At 41.9% G+C, this 23,649-nt stretch overlaps 3 protein-coding genes and 1 pseudogene across 4 annotated transcripts; 1 reads left to right on the top strand and 3 right to left on the bottom strand.

The window, feature by feature from the left end:
* Positions 1 to 1,052: 1,052 nt before the first annotated feature.
* ncf1 (neutrophil cytosolic factor 1) lies at positions 1,053 to 11,736 on the bottom strand. Its single transcript, XM_064982113.1, has 11 exons — positions 11,619 to 11,736; positions 11,256 to 11,336; positions 11,042 to 11,117; positions 8,581 to 8,746; positions 7,726 to 7,784; positions 7,444 to 7,566; positions 6,962 to 7,069; positions 6,170 to 6,287; positions 5,873 to 5,986; positions 5,532 to 5,707; positions 1,053 to 1,591 (listed from the first exon to the last, which is right to left on the bottom strand). Exons 1-11 carry the CDS (start codon positions 11,688 to 11,690, stop codon positions 1,446 to 1,448), a joined length of 1,239 nt encoding a protein of 412 aa, XP_064838185.1. The 5' UTR covers positions 11,691 to 11,736; the 3' UTR covers positions 1,053 to 1,445.
* A 290-nt stretch (positions 11,737 to 12,026) lies between these two features.
* On the bottom strand, positions 12,027 to 16,723 carry LOC135550895 (zinc finger protein 239-like). 2 transcript variants are annotated; one of them, XM_064982107.1, is made up of 4 exons: positions 16,550 to 16,723; positions 15,945 to 16,184; positions 15,819 to 15,854; positions 12,027 to 15,569 (listed from the first exon to the last, which is right to left on the bottom strand). In XM_064982107.1, exons 1-4 carry the CDS (start codon positions 16,602 to 16,604, stop codon positions 14,743 to 14,745), a joined length of 1,158 nt encoding a protein of 385 aa, XP_064838179.1. In that variant the 5' UTR covers positions 16,605 to 16,723; the 3' UTR covers positions 12,027 to 14,742. The 2 variants fall into 2 exon arrangements, with proteins under 2 accessions (XP_064838179.1, XP_064838180.1); XM_064982108.1 differs by lacking the exon at positions 16,550 to 16,723 and having other exon boundaries at positions 15,945 to 16,080.
* Positions 16,089 to 21,901, top strand: upk2 (uroplakin 2). The gene is made up of 6 exons (XM_064982114.1): positions 16,089 to 16,204; positions 19,997 to 20,144; positions 20,638 to 20,781; positions 21,015 to 21,156; positions 21,261 to 21,319; positions 21,474 to 21,901. The coding sequence occupies exons 2-6, from the start codon at positions 20,018 to 20,020 to the stop codon at positions 21,614 to 21,616; spliced, it is 615 nt and encodes a 204-aa protein (XP_064838186.1). The 5' UTR covers positions 16,089 to 16,204; positions 19,997 to 20,017; the 3' UTR covers positions 21,617 to 21,901.
* A 611-nt stretch (positions 21,902 to 22,512) lies between these two features.
* Positions 22,513 to 23,419, bottom strand: LOC135550898 (tripartite motif-containing protein 29-like; annotated as a pseudogene).
* Positions 23,420 to 23,649: the final 230 nt, after the last annotated feature.

Raw genomic sequence — 23,649 nt, 5'->3', positions numbered from 1 at the left:
TGTCCGGGTGGCTGGTCTCAGACGATCCCACAGGTGAAGAAGCAGGAAGTGGAGATCGAGGGCTGGTTACGTAGTCTGCGATTGTGAGGCCGGTTGGACGTACTGACAAATTCTCATAAACATTGAAGGCGGCTTATGGTAGAGAAATTAACATTACATTCTTTGGCAACAGCACCGGTGGACATTCCTGCAGTCAGCATGCCAATTGTACACTCCTTTAAAATTTGAGGCATCTGGGCCTCCCGAGTGGTGTAGCGGTCTAAGGCACTGCATCGCAATGCTTGAGGCATCACTACAGACCCGGGTTCGATCCCAGGCTGTGTCACAACCAGTCGTTGGCCCCATGTCGTCCGGGATAGGGTTGGTGTTAAGAAGCGCGGTTAGGCGGGTTGTTTTGGAGGACGCATGACTCGACCATAGCCTCTCCCGAGCCAGTGGTGGAGTTGCAGCAATGAGACAAGATCGCAATTGGATATCCCACCCCCCAAAAATTGAGACATCTGGGGCAGTGTGTTGTGACAAAACTGCACACTTTAGATTGTCCTTTTATTGTCCCCAGTACAAAGGTGTAATGATCATGCTGTATAATCAGCTTCTTGATATGCCAAACCTGTCAGGTGGATGGGCTATCTCGGCAGGCTCAGGCTCACTTACAGGAGTATTTGTCCTTTTTGTGCGTATGGAACATTTGTGATCTTTTATTTCAGCTCTTGAAACATGGTACCAACACTTTACAGGTTGTGTGTATATTTTTGTTCAGTATAGTTGCAAGATGTTATAGTTGTGGTTCGCTAAAGTTAGTCCCAGTGTGATTCTAACACCCATCCTCCCGGACCCACCTCCCTACTTTAGTTTCCGTCTTAACATTCTGTCTTAAGTAACCATACCATTTGTAACATCATGAATTTGAGGTACCCCAAAAAATGTGTACTATGCTACATCCCGTCGGAGCGACCAGGCTGGAATCATTCATTCATTCATACAGACATACAGATAAACACACACACACAAGGAGCATGAGCAGAGAAGATAAAAATGCAGACTGCAGAACATTTTCTGAATATATTATTTATTTTGTAGGTTACAAATGGCTAAATTCAACAAATAAATTACTAATCTTATGTTCCAAAAACCGCATACTACATCAAACACATTTAACAACCACACACTATCAAAAACATTGCATACGTAAAAGTAACAATAAGAAAAATGAACCAAGAAAAACAAATACACCTTTGCTTTTGTACATACATTCACTTTTCACGATTGTTTTACTTTCTCCATAAGCAGTTAGCTAGTGCTAAGTGGTAACATTTAGAACAAAATGTAAAATGCCCTCTATGGCACACATGGTTGGCTTTATCGGCTGTTTAGCTTGTAATGCGCACATTAACCCATCTCTGATTGCATTGCTGACAGGAGTCCAGATCCACACAGTTTAAAGCTTAGCTCGATTTGCGGACACTAACTTTCTTGCGGGTGTTCTCTGTACAGCGCTCCATGATGAGTTCAGGACTGGGCCGAGGGGGGATGATGGGAGCCCCTTTCAGCTCACCCCCTGGACTAGAGCCCGCTGTCTTTGGCATGTTGTCTGAAAAATACAATAAACCAGGCTTAAATTTATGAAAGTCAATCTATAGAGGTTAGGGAATTATGAAGGCCTTTTATTAGCAAAGGTCATCTAAATAATTAAAATACAATTCTGATAAATCTAACAGTTGGACATTGAATGAAGAGACTCCAAACTTTTAGAATTGTTTTAATCCATCAGATATTGACTGAATTATAGCACACAAGACATTGTACTGGGAGAGACAAATAATTAATGAAGTTCAGGCATGTAGGAATTCAGGTATTCAATTAATTGTAACATTTCACTTTGTCTTATAATGCACGCATATATATATTTTCTTAGTATGAGGTAGTTTTAAATATTCTGAGATGAAATTTTAAAAAGTTGGGCCTCATTTGAATATACTGTTTGGCAACTTTAATAAATTAACATAAAGAGGTGGAATAGGGCTGCAACCACCCACGTTCCTCTGTCTAGGCTACCTTTAATTATACAACTGCGCTCAACTGCACTCTTTAGATTAGGGGTACTAAACTCAGCAAATAAAGAAATGTCCTCTCACTGTCAACTGCGTTTATTTTCAGCAAACTTAACATGTGTAAATATTTGTATGAACATAACAAGATTAAACAACAGACATAAACTGAACAAGTTCCACAGACATGTGTCACTGAACAAAGAGTGGGTCAAAATCAAAAGTAACAGTCAGTATCTGGAGTGACCACCAGCTGCATTAAGTACTGCAGTGCATCTCCTCATGAACTGCACCAGATTTGCCAGTTCTTGCTGTGAGATGTTACTCCACTCTTCCACCAAGGCACCTGCAAGTGTCCGGACATTTCCAGGAGGAAATGATCTCCACCCTCAGATCCAACAGTTCCCAGATGTGCTCAATGGGATTGAGAGCTGGGCTCTTCGCTGGCCTTGGCAGAATACTGACATTCCTGTCTTGCAGGAAATCCCGAAACAGTACGAGCAGTATGGCTGGTGGCATTGTCATGCTGGAGGGTCATGTCAGGATGAGCCTGCAGGAAGGTTACCACGAGGGAGGAGTATGTCTTCACTGTAACGCACAGCGTTGAGATTGCCTGCAATGACAACAAGCTCAGTCTGATGATGCTGTGAAACACCACCGCAGACCATGATGGACCCTCCACCTCCAAATCAATCCCGCTCCAGAGTACATGCCTCATTCTTTTGACGTTAAACGGGAATGCGACTATCACCCCTGGTGAGACAAAACCGCGACTCGTCAGTGAAGTGCACTTTTTGCCTGTCCTGTCTGGTTCAGCGGCGGTGGGTTTGAGCCCATAGGCGACGCTGTTGCGGACCTGCCTTACAATAGGCCTACAAGCCCTCAGTCCAGCCTCTCTCAGCCTATTGCGGACAGTCTGAGCACTGATGGAGGGATTGTGCGTTCCTAGTGTAACTCGGGCAGTTGTTGTTGCCATCCTGTACCTGTCCCACAGGTGTTATGTTCGGATGTACCGATCCTGTGCTGGTGTTGTTATACGTGGTCTGCCACTGCGAGGACAATCAGCTATCCGTCCTTTCTCCCTGTAGTGCTGTCTTAGGTGTCTCACAGTGCGGACATGGCCACATCTGCAGATGAGCAGGGACCCTGGGCATCTTTCTTTTGGTGTTTTTTAGAGTCAGTAGAAAGGTCTCTTTAGTGTCCTAAGTTTTCATAACTGTGACCTTAATTGCCTACCGTTTGTATATATATATACAAACGGTAGGCAATTAAGGTAAACTATTTCCTACTATATTTCCTACTCTTGCGTGTCATATATATATATATGACACACAAGAGTAGGAAATAGTCGCAAGAGTAAATTGAAAGCAATCTATCCAGTGATATTTAAGTGAGTAGAATTTGCACCCCTCAAAACACAGGAAAAGCTAAATCCTCAGGTGGTCGGAGCATACGCATTGCTACTTTTATGGAGACTGCAATACACACAGAGTATATAAAACAATAAGAACACCTGCTCTTTCCATGACATAGACTGACCAGGTAATTTCAGTTGAACGCTATGATCACTTATTGATGTCACTTGTTAAGTTCGCTTCAATCAGTGTAGATGAAGGGAAGGAGACAAGGTAAAGGAGGATTTTTAAGCCTTGAGATAATTGAGACATGGATTGTGTATGTGTGCCATTCAGAGGGTGAATGGGCAAGACAAAAGATTTTAGTGCCTATGAACAGGGTATGGTAGTAGGTGCCAGGTTCTTGTGTGAAGAACTCACACAACAGTTTCCCATGTGTATAAAGAATGGTCCACCACCCAAAGGACATCCAGCCAGCTTGACATAACTGTGGGAAGCCTTGGAGTCAACATGGCCAGCATTCCTGTGGAACGCTTTCGGCACCCTGTAGAGTCTATGCCCCAACGAATTGAGTATTAGGAAGGTGTTCCTAATGTTTGGTATACTCAGTGTGCATCTCCGGGATGGCCGATACTGTTTGAAGCAGGGTCTTGGACGGGGTAGTATCTATCTTTCAAACACGTGGGATTATTAGATTGAGCTCAATCCAATTTATTTTATAAAGCCCTTTTTACATCAGCAGTTGTCACAAAGTTCCTTACAGTTGAGCTGTAAAGGAGTGACTAGAGCGAAGCTTGCCTGTATCTATTGACAACAAACATACTGAACAAAAATATGAGCGCAACATGTAAAGCGTAGGTCCCATGTTTCATGGCCTGAAAAAAAAAGATCCCAGAAATGTTCCATATGCACAAAAAGTGTATTTCTCTCAAATTTGTTTACATCCCTGTTAGTGAGCATTCGTCCTTTGCCAATATAATCCATCCACCTGACAGGTGTGGCATATCAAGAAGCTGATTTAAACAGCATGATCATCACACAGGTGCACCTTGTCCTGGGGACAATAAAAGGCCACTCTAAATGTACAGTTTTGCCATACAACACAATGTCACAGATTTCTCAAGTTAAGGGCGCGTGCAGTTGACATGCTGGCTGCAGGAATGTCCAGCAGAGCTGTTGCCAGGGAATTTAATGTTAATTTCTTTACCATAATCCGCCTCCAACGTTGTTTAAGAGAATTCAGCACTACATCCAACCAGCCTCACAACAGCAGACCATGTGTAATCATGCCAGCCCAGGACCTCCACATCTGGCTTCTTCACCTGTGGGATCGTCTGAGACCCTGATGAAACTGATAAAGCCCTTTTGTGGGGAAAAATTAATTCTGACTGGCTGGGCCTGGCTCTCCAGTGGGTGGGCCTTTGCCCTCCTAAACCCATCGATGGCTGCGCCCCTGCCCAGTCATGTGAAATCCATAGATTAGGGCCTAATTTATTTCAAGTGACTGATCCAGCCTCATCTGTGGCATTGTGTTGTGTGACAACTGCACATGTTAGAGTGGCCTTTTGTCCCCAGCACAAGGTGTACCTGTGTAATGATGATGCTCTTCAATCTGCTACTTGATATGCCACACCCATCAGGTGAATGGATTATCTTGGCAAAGGAGATGTACGCTCACTAACAGGGATGTAAACACATTTATGCACACAATCTGAGAGAAATAAGCTTTTTGTGCATATGCAACATTTCTGGGATGTTTTATTTTAGCTCATGAAATACTGGACCAACACTTAACATGTTGCGTTTATATTTTTGTTTAGTGTTTCATACTGAAACCCTCTGCTATTGACTATGTTGATGTTTTTTTATTTAGGATAATGTTTTACAACTTTGTCATTCTATTTTTAAATCTTATTCAATTATTTAATATATTTTGCATGTGATAAAGGCACACAGAGGGACAGAGATTATTAGACACCTGTGATAATCTGAAGTACCCAAAAGGGCCACTAGATGTCTTGTTATAGATGACATAAAATCCTTGAACTGATACCAAAATTCTAGTAGTTTACTGGTAAACTTGGAAAGTTTTCAGTAATATACCCTCCCTTTGCAACCCTTGATATACCTCTGTTATTCCAGTCCTGCAGCGGGGACTGTGTGGAGGCCTTGGATGTCTTCCTGGGCTGATTGGGCCGGCCACCCTTCTGCTGCAGGAAGCGGCGACTGTTCCTGCGGTACGTGTCCTGGCTGATGCGCTGGCGCCCTTTGCTGTGAATACTTTGTGCATTGCGGATTGTTGAACTGAAAGCCAAAAGGAAATGTGTAAAGAGGAAATGAGAAGTTAAAAGAAAACGTTAAAAAGAGAAGTATCAATAGAGGAAAGACTAGGTACTCGTCTGAGTTTTTATGCTCTCATAACTTTCTTTATCCATAGAGGAAGTCATTTCCTGAAGTTCGTAGTCCTACCGTCTGGGTGGGGGTGTCTGTCTTCTCATCACAAGCTCTTCCGACACCATCTCCTTCTTCTCTCCAGTTCTGTAGAGAAACATTGAGGGGAAGTGTCCCGTCTCCTCTCCTTTCCTATCCAAGACAATATGCACCCAACAAGCACTTAGAAACACTGTGTGTTTGTGGCTACATGATACAACAGTAGAAAATATGTAAGTTACTACTGATCCAAACAGCTGCCTGACTATGGACTGGCTTTCATAGAGACGAATAGATAGAGGTAAGAGTAGAAGAGTACAGAATCAGCCTACATACCTGACCACCCACCATCCATCCAGGAGCTTGTGAATGACCTCAATAGTTTCCCCCGTCTCAAGAGTCAGCTCATCATCTTGTGTTGCCTTGTAGGCTTTGGTGGTTATGTAGAGTTCTCCTGTGGAGAAAAATACACATTGGAATTATGAGCTCGAAGTCAACGCTTGTCTACCACCTAGAGGAAAGACTTCCCTAACTTCTTAAAGTTTGTTTCGGATAAAGTTGATATTATACTATGTACACTGCGAACACAAAACTTAACAAATCCCCTGAGACCTCACTGAAAACAGTATCATGAATCAACAGATATTAGATAAAAATGTAAATGACTAAAATGTAGATAGTAAGGCTGGTAATTGCCAGGGACGTCATGATAAGCTATTACTACGATACTTAGGTGCAGATACAATATGTATTGAGATTCTCACAATTCTTTATGTATTGTGATTCAATACTGTGATTTCATTGCGATTCGATATTCCAAACATATTGTCACCATATGCAGAGGAACAAGAGAGAGCCATGAGAAAATAGGTTTTGCTCAATCATGGAAATAAAAGTGGCCCCCTATTTAAAAAGAAAATGGAAAACAGGCTATGAAAGAAAAACGAGTTTGGGTGCAGGTACAGCCAACTAGCGCAAAAAAAATATTGCGATATTGTCAAAACTATACGATGTATCGTCAAAAATAATATCCCGATATGTAACTATCGATCCCCCCCATCACTAGTGACACCATTATCCTCCCTGGCTCTTATTTTAGCTGGAGCCCTGGCATGTGGGGAGACTTGCCTGCGTAGTTGGGATCGGCTTCTTCCGACTCCTCTGGTCCATCCAGGGGCTCTAGGTAAGAGGCGGGCACCCAGCCCCGCTTGGTATCACACTGGCAGAACCACCAACCTGCCATGGTAGAGGGGTCAAAGGCCAAGTGAACACTAAGGTCATGTTCAATAGGGAATGCAATGTTAAATGTTTTGGGGGGTAGGTCCAGATACTCTCTCCCTGTTTCAGTCTGTTGTCTTCTGTTTTGTGCCTATTGAACATCACCCAGGAGCAGCAATAGGTTGATCACCTTAGGGATCACCATGTATGTTGCATTCAGTGCACATTGTCACATGCACACTTTTGTGCCTATCATTTCATGCAAAATGTTCATGGTTCATGCTTGGTGCTGTCATCTAGTGTACACTGACTACAACACCCTGATATTACAACAACTACATTTTCAGATGGCTTTGCTCTTGACTGGGCCCATTCTTTGGGTCGACACTCACCATTTGGGCTTTTCTCCACAATCTCCACCAAGTCTCCAATATGCAGGGTGATCTCATACTTGGAGGTGTGGCTGTAGTCAGCAATCACCCTGTAGCTTTCCAATATGATGGGGCCAGAGATCTCTGAACAGACGACAAAAATTACACTCTTAAATCTTTACGGTAGATCTCTTTATAGCAGGACTATAGCACACGAGAGCCCATATTCCCTCACGTTTGGCTAGAAAAGTGTGTCTATTAGTGGGTTAATAAAAAGGGTAAAGACAAGAGACAGGCTCTTACCAGAAGTGTTGTCTCTCGTCTTGTCATTGGACACCACAAAGGTCTCATTTCTTTTTAAACTACATAGGAAACATTGAGAACTCACTTATCAATCCAGAAGTAAAAAGTAATACAGGCTGAATTTCATTCCAGGAAGCTGTCCACTTCCCTAGTTCATTTCCATTCATGCATCTGATACAACAGGGTAGGCATAAGCAATAACTCCACTGAGTTTCCGCCATATTGCTTTTCACCCATCCAGTCCTATCAGATCTGGGAAGGGGGTGAACGAGAGAAGAGGGAAGGGAACATCTTCCTGGAATGAAACAGGCTGCGTTCCAACTCCTTACCCTTCTCCCGGGGTGTGTTCAGTATGACAGAACGGTGTACAATGTTTAATTCAATGGAAAGCTGGTGGGAGGAGCTATAGGAGGACCGGCTCGATGTAAATGTGTTTGATGCTATTCCATTTATTCCATTCCAGCTATTACAATTAGCCCATCCTCATATAGCTCTGTCCACCAGCCTCCTCTGGTTCACTCCTCCGCATGCATTTAAAAGCAATGGATTGGTGCATACATGGCTGGAGGGAGTCGCCACTATATTCCTCATATCAGTCAATTATTTTTAAATACATAATGGCGAGTGTACGAGTACATATTTCTCGTGTAGCTCAGTTGGTAGAGCATGGCGCTTGCAGTGCCAGGTTTGTGGGTTTGATTCCCACGGGGGACCAGTACAAAAAAAGTATTAAAATGTATGCACTACTGTAATTCGCTCTGAATAAGAGTGGCGACTAAAATGTAAATGTATGGAGAAGGGTAGAGAATCAGAATGGAGCTACAGTGTAGTGAGACTGCTTGTAGTTGTACTGACGGGTGTTGAGCGGGTGGGTTCTCGTCCTCCGGTCGGACCTTGAAGAGGCTGCGTACCAGCTGGCTGCGGGAGATCTTGGGGGGCAGGTTGATGAGAGAACTGCAATATTCAGCCAGAGTGCTCTGCCTGGTCTCTGTGCTCTTTTGGTTGTCCAACCACTTTGGCGCTGAGGAAAGGAGGGACCAAAGGGAATGAGGGACCAAAGGAAAGGGAGAAAACAGAGATCCTCAATTCCTTCTAATGGAATATTAAAAACTTAATACTACAGTGGTGGATGTAGATGTTACATGTTTATCTGTGAAAAACATTATTTAGCACGAAAACAAAACTAACATAAGGACTTTCCCTCAACAGGGCTCAAGTTTAACGTTGTGTTGATGCAACATGGGGAAGCAGAAGTTCCAAACAAATCTCATGGGGTTTGTCTGCAATTTATCAGGTTTGTCTGCAACTTCTGCTTTCCCATGTTGCATCAACACAACCTTAATAACCACTTGAGCCCTGTTGAGGGAAAGTCCTTGTGTTAGTTAGTTTTGTTTTCGTGCTAAATAATATGGTTTGGATCACAAGTGGTCACAGCCTTCGGATTAAAAACATGCTGCCTTTAGGGAGAAATGAAAATGTTTGATAAAATCCAAAGTGTAAAATATGTAATATGCCTGTGTTAAACATACAGAATCACTACCCATCAGTTTTTAAGTGTATAAAGTAGAGGTCTTCACGGTCCAAAAATGTTGACCTGTTCCAAAATGGACCTGGGGCTTTCCCACCCAGATCCTACATGCATAAATAAAAAATGTAAATACAGATCCGTTCCAAACGGACGCAAGGACAACGAGACCCGTTCTGTATAGACCTGGTCAGATCTAGACCCAGTCTGATCCGAATGTGGGAAGCAGCAGAAAATTCATTTAAGCTCTTTTATGAACTGGAGTTGATAAAGCGTGAGAGCATAGAGAGAGGTGCCACTCTAGCAGGCGGGGGAGGGGCCGTACCATGAGCGAGTGACATTTGCAGCAGGGAGGTATTGACCAAAACCAACCAAGTCGACTCGCACTATCAGATCTGACCCAGAACCATGATTTCATTTAGAAATAGTTATGGTTTACTGATAAGAATTGTTTAAAAAACAAGAAGTACATTTGTCACATCTGGAATGCAGCAGCAGGTGTTTCCTTACAGAAAGCATTGACTGAGAAAAAACACAAACACGCTACCTATTTTTTGTCTGTTCACCCAAGTGCATTCATCACTTACCTGTATACTTTTTAATGTTTTCAAATGAAGCAAAAAGGCAAAGAAGTGATTCCTCATAAAACCCAAATAAAAAAGGACCATGATTTTGGGGATCTTCACAAAATGTAACCCATAGAACAGTCTTTTTGGAGGAAGGATTGTTGACATATATTTGACATTAGATTCTAAAAGCATAACACAGAAATAATTAATAAACTTTAATCATATTTATGACATTTTGGCCTTACCCAGGCCTCCTTTAAGACTCCATAATGCTACAAAACAAAAATGGGTGTCATATGAAGCTTTACCACGCTTGCTCTGTAACATGAGTAGCATTTTGATTACAGTAAGTTTTTGTATTTTTAAATAAATGTATGAATATTAAAATATAAAACATGAATATTGAAAATATAACATTTTTTATTTGGCGAATCTGTCAATATATTGTTGAACATAACATATGGGCATATCAAAGTTCCAGAGTGGGATCTCTGCTAGTTTTAAAGTTATGGCCAATTTTTTCCCAGAGATATTGGCATATTATAATTTTCAACAATATACTGAAAATTCATTCCCCCCAAAATTCTTAATATTTGTCAATATTTATATATTTTTTTATTGAAATTGAAATACTACTTATATTACAGAGCAAGCAGTAAAACTTCATATGACACCAATGTTTGCCTTGTAGCATCTATTTATGAAACACTAGGGAATCTTAAATGAGGCCTGGGTAAGGCCAATAATGTCATAAATATGCCAACGTTGATAATTTATTTCTCATATGCTTTTAGATACAAATGTCAAATACATGTCAACAATCCTTTCTCCAAATCCCTATTCTATGGATTACATTGTGAAAATCATGATTTTTTTTGCCTGGGTTTCGTGAGGAATCACTCAAAGGACACTAGGATTACAACATCACTTCTATAGTTAATTGCCGAGACATCAATACTTTCTTTAACCATGATTTTCCACCTAGGTGCTCAAAGTGCTTGCCATAGTAAGGTGGAAACTCACCTCATCCACATGCTGATGGTGAAATGGAATGACCTGTCTGAGAAGTTGATCTATAGAGGCTATCCGGAAATCTACACCTTTCACGTGTGTAGCTGCCTGACACAACTTAATAACCTGCAGGCAACCAGTGCCAGAACGCTAACCACACATCAGCTATCATGGTGGAGGGGTAAGCCGTAGAGCAGATACATGTCCTCACCTGGTAGTGCAGGGATGATCCTGTCTTTCTTATTGATGTCACCCGCCTCAATGGGGAACATCTCCTTCAGGGATTTCTATAACCCAGACACATTATCAACTGACTGCAGATCAGTGGGGTAGTAGGAAGGCAGGCATTCAAAAGCATTTACACCATTTCCATCCTTCTTACTTTTTGCCTTCAGATTATTAAGTTGTGTGAGGCAGCTACTCACGTGAAAGGTGTAGATCTCCGGATACCCTCTATAGATCAACTTCTCAGACAGGTCATTCCATTTCACCATCAGCATGTAGACCTTCAGATAAAGTAGTCAAAAACATAAGAGAAGAACTCCAATCAAATGCTCATCAGAAATGACTTTTGCTGAATGAAAAATGTCACCAAAGCAATTTAATGTTAACAGATATACCTGGTCATTAAATATTTTTAAGCATTCTCTTTTGAGAATCTCCATTGAGCATTCTTTTTTGTGTCTATGACCAGGCTTAATCTGTGTCTGTGAAACAACCACAAGTACTGCATGAACCTCCAATGAACCACTGTGTATTTTGGTCAACAATGGTAGTCTCAAACTCACATAGTGCTGGCTGGGGAAGAAGCGTTTCTCAAAGCCCAGCAACTCCACATGCCTGACATAGATTTCCTCCATTGTGAGATGCAGAAGAGTGATAATCAAGAGTGCTGGGTGAAAAGGGAAGATGGCTTTATAGCAACAGAGTGAGCTCAGAAAGCAGCCACTCCCTGTAGGAGGTCTTCCCTCAACAGATACCTTGGGATCCTCACGTAGCTATCCCTCTGGTCTTTTACTGAGAAACGGTAATAACTTCTATTGCACAGATCCTATTTATTGCCATCATCCATGAGTTCATTGGGTCAATTCATAATGTCAGTATTTTTTTTTTCTATGCGTGAGATTTCAGAGTTCATTCAAGGCCATCATCTCAAATATACTTCAGTTAAGTTATAAAGCTGTTATAGTCAAGAATACAGTGCATTTCACAACAGCTTTTTATTGATTTATCTCAGAGATAAAATGTTGATTCAAAGAAATTAACAGATCAGATCTCTGAAGATATTGTTGTTGTTATAGATCTACTCAGTAGAAATTAAGTTATATGCATCACTTATCGGGGTAATGTACATACATTTAACACTAACAAGGATTTTCATGATAAAGAAACATGGCAAGTGTATACAGAGGGGTGACTGACTCTTGGAGCTAAACAAATATATGTGCTTCTGATCAATGTTAAAATAACATTCAATCTAAAAATAACAGTTAATACAGCATCCATAGATCATAGCTGATTACGCCATAGAGAGGCTAGGGGGGAATACAATTCAGATCATTGAACCAAATGCAGAGGAAGATATAACAAGGATGAATGAATCAGAGGGTCATAGTAGCACATACTTTACTTCTATTTTCCTCAGTGTTGTTCACAGCAACCTTGCTGCCACAAATGTTGGGTTTCACCGGGACTTTTACAATGCTGAACATCAGCAAGGTTTGTGATTTCAAAAAGTTTCATAATTTGGTAAAAAGGAACAAAAAACGGTTTAGAAACCCGAACAAATTCATATTGGCTGTGTGTGCTTCCTCTTTCCAATGATAGTTTTATTGTTCTGTTAATGATAGCCTAAGCTGGATTCTGTAGAGTAACTGTAAACAAAAACGGTTTACACAGGATGCAGCAGAATGGTAACTTCAAAAGAAAGACACAAAAACAGCATATGTTTTACTGTCCTAGTGGGGTCCTAAAATTGATTTCCATTCAAAAATCATATTTTTCCCTAACCCCATAACACTAACTGTAAACCTAAGTTTAAAATAGCCTTTGTTCTTGTGGGGATGTGGGAAATGTCCCCAAGAGGGAAAATGTCCCTTGTTTTTACTATCCTTTCAGGGACTTTTGGGGATTTATGGTACCCACGAGGACAACAAAATAACAATGACAAATAACAGATTACTAGCTGGTGAACCAAAATAAATGAAGAAAAAAATAAAAACCCTCATGCAACCTCATTCCTTTATGCATTCCTGTGATGACCACGTTGTAAAGTAAATTGCCAAGCCATCCCCAACCCCTATGACCCATGGGTTACCTGTGACACATAACCACTATGAATTAGTCACCGGCAGTCCACAACACACAAAAGACAAATCAAACAGCAGTTGTTTCAATGAACAAATAAAGTTTCATATGTAAGATGGATAATTAAAAGAGCAGAATTATTGTTTATTATATTATTTGTGCCCTGGTCCTATAAGAGCTCTGTCACTTCCCACGAGCCGGGTTGTGACAAACTCTCACTCACTCTTATGTTTAATAAATATATTGTATAATGTGTGTGTGGCAGGCTTACAATGATGGCAAAAAAATATGTTTGAGAGTGCGCTGCCCATGGTGCTCGAGAGGGTACGCAGCAGGAGGTTGAATGTTTGAAGGGGTACGGGACTATAAAAAGTTTGGGAACCACTGCTCTATATCATTGAATATATTGTCTAATCCAGGGATGGGCGATTCCAGTCCTCGTGGACCGGAATGGTGTCACTTTTTCCAAATGCCAAGCAAACACATTTGATTAAACTAATTGCATTCTAAACTAAAGAGCATGATTAGTTGATTATTGGAGTCAGGTGTGTTAGCTGGGGCAAAAGTGTGACAACAATCAGGCCCCCCGAGGACTGAAGTTGCCCATCCCTGGTCTAATCCAGGGTTTCCCAATACTGTCTTTGGGCCCCCCCAGAGACGTTTAACATTTTGGTTTTAACCCTAAACAGGCACACCTGATGCAATTATGCAAAGTCTTGATGATTAGTTGACTAATTAAATCAGGTGTGCCAGTTTAGAGTTAAAACTAAAATGCGAAACATCTAATCTACAGAGTGTACAAAACATTAGGAACACCTGCTCTCTCCTTGACCTAAAATAGGGGTGTCAAACGCATTCCATGGAGGGCATGGTATCTGCTAGTTTTTGTTTTTTCCTTGGAATTAAAAGATAGACAACCAACTGAGGGGAGTTCCTTACTAACCAGTGACACACAATTGAGGTATGAATATTGAAGTGCAGAAAATTAATTAGAACCCTTTAACACATCGTCTTCCGTCAGATGGTGTTATTCTAATGTGACAAGTGTCTCCAGGAGCCATATCTAACTTAAGACAATGCAGTGTCCCTGTCACTGCTCTGGGGCCTTGGGATTCCCTTTGACCTGAGCGACAAGAGCCGCCTGGTGGCCATCCAACATCACTCCAACAACATCACCGTGAGCTCCACTGCTGCTAAAATAAACTGCAAACCTTTTTCTTAATGTCTTTTCTAATCTTTCCAATAACGGACTATGACGTGTTATGATTCTCCCAAGATCTGTCCAATCTTGCCTCCGATAGATATTTCAATACTGGTATTCGAAGTGGAATTTGTATTACTATTTGTATTACATTTAGAGAATGCAGACTTGATAATGCAGCAAATTGCTGATACAAGATGACTTAATCAGTTGTGTTACTGTTGCAATCCATAATGATCTACAAATAAATGTAGAAACGACGCACAAGTATTTAAAGGGACCCCTTATGTTTTTGTATTGACATAATTTAGGTATCCTAATTCAGACCTCTGTCCACACAAGCTTTTAAGTATATGTCTAGTATTTTCTACTGGTGTATTTTCAGGATTTCTACTCCTCCTTTCTCAGTCAGACTGAGCCAAAGTCTCACCCTTTCTTTCATGTCTTTTTATGTGAGCTTTCAAGTTTCCTAATTGAGTAAAACATTTACAACAGACACCGCACTGGAAAGGTTTGTCACCAGTGTGTACTCTCTGGTGCACCTTCAGACTCCCTGCAGTAGAGAAAACCTTTCCACAGTCAGAGCACGGGTAAGGCACTCCGCCAATATGTTTTGCATTATGAGCTAGTAAGTTTGCTAACTGAGAGAAACTGGAGTCACATTGATTGCACTGGAAAGGTTTCTCTCCGGTGTGCCGTCTTTGGTGAACTTGCAAGGATGCCAATTGAGCAAACCTTTTACCACATGTGGAGCAGCTGTATGGCTTCTCACCGGTATGGATTCTCTGGTGTACTTTTAGGTGAGCTATCTGAGTGAACCGCTTCCCACACTCAGAGCAGTCATAAGGCCTCTCCCCAGTGTGTGTTCTCTCGTGGGCCCTCAAGTGTGCCAACTGAGTGAAAGTCATTGGACAGTTTATGCACGGATGAGGGCCGGGAGGCCCATTTGGACGACCTCTTCCTCGTCCAGTGCCAGGAGGCTCATTTGGACAACATCTTCCTCGTCCACAATTTCCCCGTGCCACAGACTGAGAAGAAGTCTTTCCGTCTGAGTAAGGGCCCTCTCCAGTCTGTTCTTCCTGTTGTGGTTCCAAGTCATTTGACTGAACAGAATACTTTCCACAATCAGATATTAACTTTGTTGCTTCAGAAACTTCTTCAGAAATATCTTGTATGTAGTCAATTGACGCTGAGGCATAATCCCCCATGTAAATATTGGATAGGTGTTCTCCTGTGTAAGAAGTACAAGGTTGTGTTCAAATTAACTGGACAAAGTGTTAACCAACCTCAAGAAAAAATGGAGCCTGGCACCCACTGATCATTTGCACTGTTTAGACACAATCAAACATGCTCTGACTGACACTACAGAAAACATGTAGGCTACAGCTATACACAAAGTTGTCCAACTATTGGTTTCTGAAATAAACACAGCCTTGATGTGGCACAACAATAGATGACGAAAAACTCAGTAGTAACTTACCAAAAGTGGCCGTGTCTCCAACCTCCACATCAACAGCTAGTAGAAATGGAACACATCAACTGACTGGACAAAGTAACTAAGAGTTGAAAAATGTACAGCAGTGTTTTTCTCAAAACTGGCACTTACGTGGAAATATGACGATAACCCCATCATGCACTGGTTCAATAGTCTCCACTTGTTTGACAGTCATGTTTGTTGATTCTGTTTGGGGGCAGTCTTCCGACCTCACAGTCCCCATGTTAAGGGCATGCAGAGCCTCAATGCACCCCCTTTGGATTTTGCAACAGTCCACTAGTGTCAAAGATTCTTTCGTCAGTACGCCCTGGGCTGGACCGTGGCTGTCAGGACCACATGAGTAGACCTGGTCTGAAAATCAAACAAGGCATGTCTCACTCTGTGTGCAAATTATGCTAGTCTTATTAGCTTCGATAATAATTTATGCGCCAACTAACGTTTCCTAGTTAGCGAGCTAACCCTTACAGCTACGCCTAGCATTGCTTCTGTGTGGATTGGATCGATGTAATATGGGAGCTAGCTAACAAGTTTCATCTTGCTCTAATATACCAGGTGGAATTGTTGCCATAACTATACCAACTCAGATCTCCATAAGTACCTAAAGGGCTTGGGATTGATTCCTTGAAAATCACTGTCTGTAGCAGTACGTTAACAACATATGTTTAGCTAAACTGTCCTTTTGTTGTTTAATTTAGCCAGGTTGCCTAGTTACTCACATAATACATTGTCGGGGTTTTGCATACTAGCTAGGTGAACGTATTTCACCAACATTAAATAAAAATTAGGTACACCTATGAGTTATCAATTGCACGTCTAAATAGACCCTAAACATCAACCAACACGCTCCATAAACCCGCACATTCCGCTTCCGTATCTGTGTTGGTTGGAGGACTTCCGGTCCGAAATGTTCTTCTGAACGTCAAAATAAAAGTCCTGATAATATTATTGAAACTTAAATAAATCATTACTTGCAAACGGCAGTCAAACTTTTAATAGCATAAACATATGTGTTGTAAAATTACCAACTCTGATATTAAATAATATAGGCCTACCCATTGATTGAATATTAAACCATGACTGCGGTACTTAGTTCAACTAACCTAACCCAATCATAACCCAAAATGAAAGGATATTTTACTACAATTTTTGTGAACGTCTTGAAGCAACCTCAGGGGCCGACTGAGCCCCCTTGTTACTGGCTCAACAGTGGGTATTTTGCCAAGATAACCAAACCACTTTACAAGGTTACTAGGAGTTGGTTTAAGGTCGCTATAGCGATTCGGCAAGAGTGGGACATCATATAAACTGGGACAGCTTAATCCTGATGCTTAGCCACAAGATGTTTGAGCCCTACAGACCGCTATATCGGTCTGCTAATACAGGGCTAGTAAGGGCCCAGCACACTACCTTTGTGAATAATTATTTTAGGGGGTGATGCAGGACCCTCAGCACCCCTATGTCCCATGACTATGTCCTGACACTTTTATTTATTGGTCTGACAAGAGAATCTAAACTATTGTTACTAATGGTGCTTTCAAGACAACTGGGATTTAAAAATAAAAAAACAAGATCAAATCATGTCAGTGACCTCCAGGTCGGAAAGCCGGGGCTCTAGAAAGATGCCACATTCGTTTTTTGTTTGATTAGGAAACATCTTGAGGATTTCAGAAATGTATAGTATGTGTTGGGCTAACATGTTGGACCAAACATCAAATCAAATGTATTTATAAAGCCCTTCTTTACATCAACTGATATCTCAAAGTGCTGTACAGAAACCCAGCCTAAAACCTCAAACAGCAAGTGTAACAGTATAATTTTAAACCGTCCCCTCGCCCATACCCGGGCGCAAACCAGCACACATCAACAACAGTCACCCTCGAAGTGTCGTTACCCATCGCTCCACAAAAGCTGCGGGCCTTGCAGAGCAAGGGGAACTACTACTTCAAGGTCTCAGAGCAAGTGACGTCACCGTTTGAACCGCTATTTAGCGCACACCACTAACTAAGCTAGCCGTTTCACATCCGTTACACTCACCCCCCTTATGACCTTCCTCCTTTTTCCGCAGCATCCAGTGATCTGGGTCAACAGCATCAATGTAACAGTATAATTTTAAACACCGTCCCCGTTTCACATCCGCACCAATGCAGGTGTAGAAGCCGGAGGCTAAGAAAAACTCCCTAGAAAGGCCGGAACCTAGGAAGAAACCTAGGGAACCTTCTGCTGTGCCAGGTGGAGATTATAACAGAACATCAATGTTCAAAATGACAGTCACCCTCAAAGCATTGGCTTTTCATAGCCGATTTCACCCATCACTCTGGGACTTGTCCGGTGAACAGGTCAGGGTCATCATGAAACCAGGTAGTCCTGAGGCATGGTCCTAGGGCTCAGGTCCTCCGAGAGAGCGAAAGAAAGAATTAGAGTGAGCATACTTAAATTCACACAGGACACCGGATAAGACAGGAGAAATGCTGCAGATATAACAGACTGACCCTAGCCTCCCGACACATAAACTACTGCAGCATAAATACTGGCGGCTGAGACAGGAGGGGTCAGGAGACACTGTGGCCCCATCCGATGAAAACCCCCGGACAGGGCCAAACAGTCAGGATATAACCCACTCACTTCGCCAAAGCACAGCTCCCACACCACTAGAGGGATATCTTAAACCACCAACTTACCATCCTGAGACAAGGCCGAGTATAGCCCACAAAGATCTCTGCCACGGCACAACCCAAGGAGGGGCTCCAACCCAGACAGGAAGACCACGTCAGTGACTCAACCCACTCAAGTGACGCACCCCTCCTAGGGACGTCAAGGTAGAACACCAGTAAGCCAGTGACTCAGCCCCTGTAATAGGGTTAGAGGCAGATAATCTCAGTGGAGAGAGGGAAACCGGCCAGGCAGAGACAGCAAGGGCGGTTCATTGCTCCAGTGCCTTTCCGTTCACTTTGCTCCAGTGCCTTTCCGTGACGACACTCAATCATAGGACCTACTGAAGAGATGAGTTTTCAATAAAGACTTAAATGTTGAGACCAAGTCTGCGTCTCTCACATGGGTAGGCAGACCATTCCATAAAAATGGAGCTCTATAGGAGAAAGCCCTGCCTCCAGCTGTTTGCTTAGAAATTCGAGGGACAATTAGGAGGCCTGCGTCTTGTGACCGTAGCGTACGTGTAGCTATGTACAGCAGGACCAAATCGGAAAGATAGGTTGGAGCAAGCCCATGTAATGCTTTGTAGGTTAGCAGTAAAACCTTGAAATCAGCCCTTGTCTTGACAGGAAGCCAGTGTAGAGAGGCCAGCACTGGAGTAATATGATCAAATTTTGGGGTTCTGATCAAGATTCTAGCAGCCATGTTTAGCACTAGCCGAAGTTTATTTAGTGCTTTATCCGGGTAGCCGGAAAGTAGAGCATTGCAGTAATCTAACCTAGAAGTGACAAAAGCATGGATTCATATTTCTGCGTCATTTTTGGATAGAAAGTTTCTGATTTTTCCAATGTTACGTAGATGGAAAAAAAGCTGTCCTTGAAACAGTCTTGATATGTTCGTCAAAAGAGAGATCAGGTTCCAGCGCAACGCCGAGGTCCTTCACAGTTTTATTTGAGACGACTGTACAAACATCAAGATTAATTGTCAGATTCAACAGAAGATCCCATGTCTGCACGGTTCACTCCTGAAAGTTGCTCATGCCTGCAGCCTTCGGACACGGTCGATGGCCATAAGCGGGGGCCATCCAAATTCCCTCATAAATGTTGTGAAGTCAGGAGGACTTTAAATTTTATCATCTCACAAAATGGCTAGACCTTCATCTAATAGGAATAAGGCAGGAGCCATTGGCCCTTCATGAGTAAGTGACTTTACCAGTGGAGGCTGCTGAGGGGAGGACGGCTCATAATAATGACTGAATTGGAGTCAATGGAATGGCATCAAACACATTGAAACCATGTGTTTGATGTTTTTGATACCATTCCACTCCAGCCATTACCATGAACTCCCCAAATAAGGTGCCACCAACCTCCTGTGGACTATACCATATATAATACTGGGACGTTTAACACTATGTGGACCATTAGGCTGAAGAAAACACGATAGGATAAACAATAGTTGTGACAGTACACAGATAAACCTGGTCAAACTGGTTTCCCTCTATTCTTCCCAGGCAGCACCTTGTCCCTGATTCGCAGATGTCCAGGTCAATTCCAGTGCTCCCATTCCATACAATGTTGCGTTCACACGAGTCTCACCAGTTCAGCACGGCAATGAGGACAATGTTCATCTTCTTTGGAATGCTTTTCACCCTTTCAAATGCAGGTATGTTATGTTATGATTTTGATCTTTTTTTAATTAACCTTTATTTAACTAGGCAAGTCAGTGAAAAACAAATTCTTACTTACAATGACGACCTACCCCAGCCAAACCCTAACGACACTGGGACAATTGTGTGCTGCCCCATCACAGCCTTTTATGATATAGCCTGGAATTGAACCAGGGTCTGTTGTGACGTCTCCAGCACTGAGATGCAGTGCCTTAGACCACTGCGCCACTCAGAAGCCACAGATCTGATGAACACATTTACATTTCTATAAGATTGAATATTCAGTTTGTCAAAACCTTTCTGACTTAGAAATTGTAACACACAAAGTCACAATTATGTCAGAATTTGATCGAGCATATCCGCATCTTAAACATTTGAAAAAAAAAACAGAGCATTACTGTGTCTTTTGAGAAGTTCTTTTAAGCAACACTGATGATTCATTATTCATAACATGTGGTTATTCCTTTTCCAAATGGTTGCTTACTCTAGAATTCCAAGTGAGCCTTCTGAAAGAGTCAGATGGAGTTGTAACAGGCAGGTTTGCTGACTCTTTACTTTTGAGCCTGCCTCCATGTGCTTTGGCAACACAGAGTGTGACTTTGGAGTACAACAACACTGACACCAACGAGAGCAGTGAGTGTTCCTTTTGGCCTTTTGTCTCCTAATATAAATGTGATTATGGGAGGAATCTTGCATAACTCTCCATTCAATTGCTAAAACCAATTATTTTGATTTCTAAATATTATTTTGGTAACAATAGACAATGGTAACAATGGTCATTTCGAAAATACTAAACCAGTGATATTTTTTCATTGTTGTCATTAGTAATATTTATAGTACCGGGGTACGAATGTCTCCTTCCACAGAAACTTTGGTCAATATATTCAAAGTGCTCCCCTGTCGGTTCAGAAGGGACATCATCTCAACCATTGAAAATAATGGCCAGTTCACTACCAGCAGAAACCCGGGTTATCAAGTGACAAATCTCACCACTGGCTCAACATACAGGTAGATAGAGCTATTTTCCCCTTACATTTTCATCATCCTGTATTTATCTTTTTTTTTCTCAAGATTTTTGACCACAATTAAATAGCTGTTCTATTTATTTCAAGGCTTCAGTATGTGGTAGGGGCAGAGAAGAGCAACATTCTGGAGGTCTCTACAAGACAAGGTATTTGAAGACAGTAGTACCCATTGTCTTTCTATGTCATTCTACTAACCTTTATATCTGGAGTCTGTATTCACCACCGTCACATACAGGTTTCTGACTCTATTTGCAAGTAAACAAAACCTGAAACATAGTTTTTGTATGCTCTTTATTTCAGTCAAAGACCCCAACCAAATAGACTCTGGCCTGCCAGCACGCAGTGGAGCCATGGTGGTCATCACTGTCATACTGTCTGTTTCCATGTTCATTTTGCTGGTAGCCCTCAATGTCACTGTTGCCCATTCCCTTGGTGGGGATTAAAACACATCTCTAAAGTCTGAATTTCATATTTACAATAGATTTGATATGGATACATTTATACTTCATATGCAAACACACATATACAAACACTTCATATGCAAACACGCACACTGCACATTATTTAATGATACAGTACCTTTGAACAATATTCTATGAAGAATCTGTTTCCAGAACTTTATAGTACATTTAAAACCTTGCATTATAGTGTTTAATGCAGTTTCAACTGCTGTCTATAGTGTTAGCTTATTTAGAGTATGACTGAATTAAAATGGTTTGAAAAGTGAATTGTATTTTTGTTAATCATACTAAGAATCCCACTTAATTGTTAATTGATTGTCATAAATTACAAAGGCTGGTGGATTATTATAACACCATTCACATGTTGAGTATGAAATGTTTTTGTTTTACTGCGTCGCTTAGTTTTGACAAATTATATATGATATCTATGTGGAAGCAAAAATTAAACAACATTCCAATGTTACATTTCATTATTATTAATAGCAACAAACATAATTAGTCAGCCTACATCAACTTCTTAGCATTGTAAAACTTTTGATAAAAATGAACACATTTTCAAATTCTTATAATTTGTCATATCTGAGCCCTTGTTCAACTCTATCGCCTTGCGAAGTGCACTGAGCAGGCGCTCTCACATAGTCAAAGGAGTCAGAGTATAGATCCAGCCCAGGTGGAGACTACAGACTATAGCAGGACTTGCTATCTAGTTCTTTCTCCACACGGTCAGGGTCAGCAGACCACAATGATCAGATCAGCCCTTTCAAGCACATCTTGGAGCTCAAACAAATCATAATATCCCACTGGCACGTTGTTCAAAGTCACCACCTCATCTCCTTGCAAACACCCATGGGTTGGTGAGTTGTTTAGTATAGTTGATATTACCATGGGTTCTAATTGGTTAGATCGCCTTAAGCGTCTAAATCCAAAGCAGGTGTCTGTATCTGGTTTGTACAAGGTCACTTTCAGATGCTTGTACTGATTGCTGCTCATAGTGACGTCCACAGAGTCAAGACCCAAGGACAGGAGTGTGGGTCAAGCTGGGTTCTCTGCTGAGGTTGGAGCTGGGCTAGGGGTTGAGTAGTGGACCAGGCATTGGGTTTAGAAGGTATCTTCTCCACCTCTTCCTGACAGATCTTCTCCAGTCTCTCCTTCAACTCAGACACACTCCTTGTCACATCCTTGAACCATAGACGTGGGCAACAGGAGGGGCTATGTACACCCTTAGAGTCCAGCTGGGCAATGAGAGACTGGACAATCTGGAGAAAGTGGATGTGATCCTCTGTGTGTGAGAGCTGCTCCAGCTCAGCGCCTCTGCTCCCCAGCTCATCAAACTCCTGTTTCAGTCGCTCCTGGAGTACTTCAGACCCACTCACTGCTGCCCTCTCCTGGGGTCTGATCAGCTCCTTCACCTCAGAGCACCTTCTCTCAATGGAGCGGATCATCTCAGTAAAGATCCTCTCACTGTTCTCCACTGCTTCATCTGTAAAGGTGTTATGTGGAACACACCCAGTTTAATATCTCGCAGCTCCCTTTTCCTCTCCTGGATCATCTGCTGGTACGTTGTCTGTTTCAGATCCAGCAGCTTCTGTTTCTCAGTCCTTTCTGATGCAGCTGAGACTGTCTCATGGCCTTTATGTTCATCCATCAGACACAGCAGACAGATACAGTGCTGATTGGAATGGCAATAAATCTCCAGCAGCTTGTCATGACGAGAGCAGATCCTCTCCTGTAGTTGTGTGGATGCTTTGCTTCTTAAAAGCAGGAGATTCATAGTGAGGCTGGAGGTGTCTTGAAATAAGACACTTGACACTTGAAATAACTCAATTAAATAGTAGCTTTGCTTAACCTAGCCATAGCTCAAAATGACAGTAACAGGATAAGAGGCCAGACACTCCAAACAGGACTTGAAAGCTTTACATTTTCTACCAGTGCAGACATCACACTCCACATCTCCAGGTCCAGCATAACAGTGAACAAGAGGAACAGCTTGAAGTCCTATCTTCTTCAGTTTCTCC

This window comes from Oncorhynchus masou, chromosome 12, assembly GCF_036934945.1.
Source record: "Oncorhynchus masou masou isolate Uvic2021 chromosome 12, UVic_Omas_1.1, whole genome shotgun sequence".
NCBI classification, from domain to species: Eukaryota; Metazoa; Chordata; class Actinopteri; order Salmoniformes; family Salmonidae; genus Oncorhynchus; species Oncorhynchus masou.
This window is presented reverse-complemented; position numbering and strand designations above follow the sequence as displayed.

Coding starts and splice junctions, on each gene's coding strand:
- ncf1 (XM_064982113.1), bottom strand. CDS start 11,690: ATGGAGGAAATCTATGTCAGGCATGTGGAGTTGCTGGGCTTTGAGAAA. Junction 8,747..11,041: donor GATCATCCCTGCACTACCAG/GTGAGGACATGT, acceptor TCCTTTCCTCAG/CGCCAAAGTGGTTGGACAAC. Junction 5,987..6,169: donor GATGGATGGTGGGTGGTCAG/GTATGTAGGCTG, acceptor TGTCTTGGATAG/GAAAGGAGAGGAGACGGGAC.
- upk2 (XM_064982114.1), top strand. CDS start 20,018: ATGTCCAGGTCAATTCCAGTGCTCCCATTCCATACAATGTTGCGTTCA. Junction 20,782..21,014: donor CACTGACACCAACGAGAGCA/GTGAGTGTTCCT, acceptor CTCCTTCCACAG/AAACTTTGGTCAATATATTC. Junction 21,157..21,260: donor ACCACTGGCTCAACATACAG/GTAGATAGAGCT, acceptor ATTTATTTCAAG/GCTTCAGTATGTGGTAGGGG.
- LOC135550895 (XM_064982107.1), bottom strand. CDS start 16,604: ATGTTGGTGAAATACGTTCACCTAGCTAGTATGCAAAACCCCGACAAT. Junction 15,855..15,944: donor GGTTATCGTCATATTTCCAC/GTAAGTGCCAGT, acceptor CATTTCTACTAG/CTGTTGATGTGGAGGTTGGA. Junction 15,570..15,818: donor TGGAGACACGGCCACTTTTG/GTAAGTTACTAC, acceptor CTTCTTACACAG/GAGAACACCTATCCAATATT.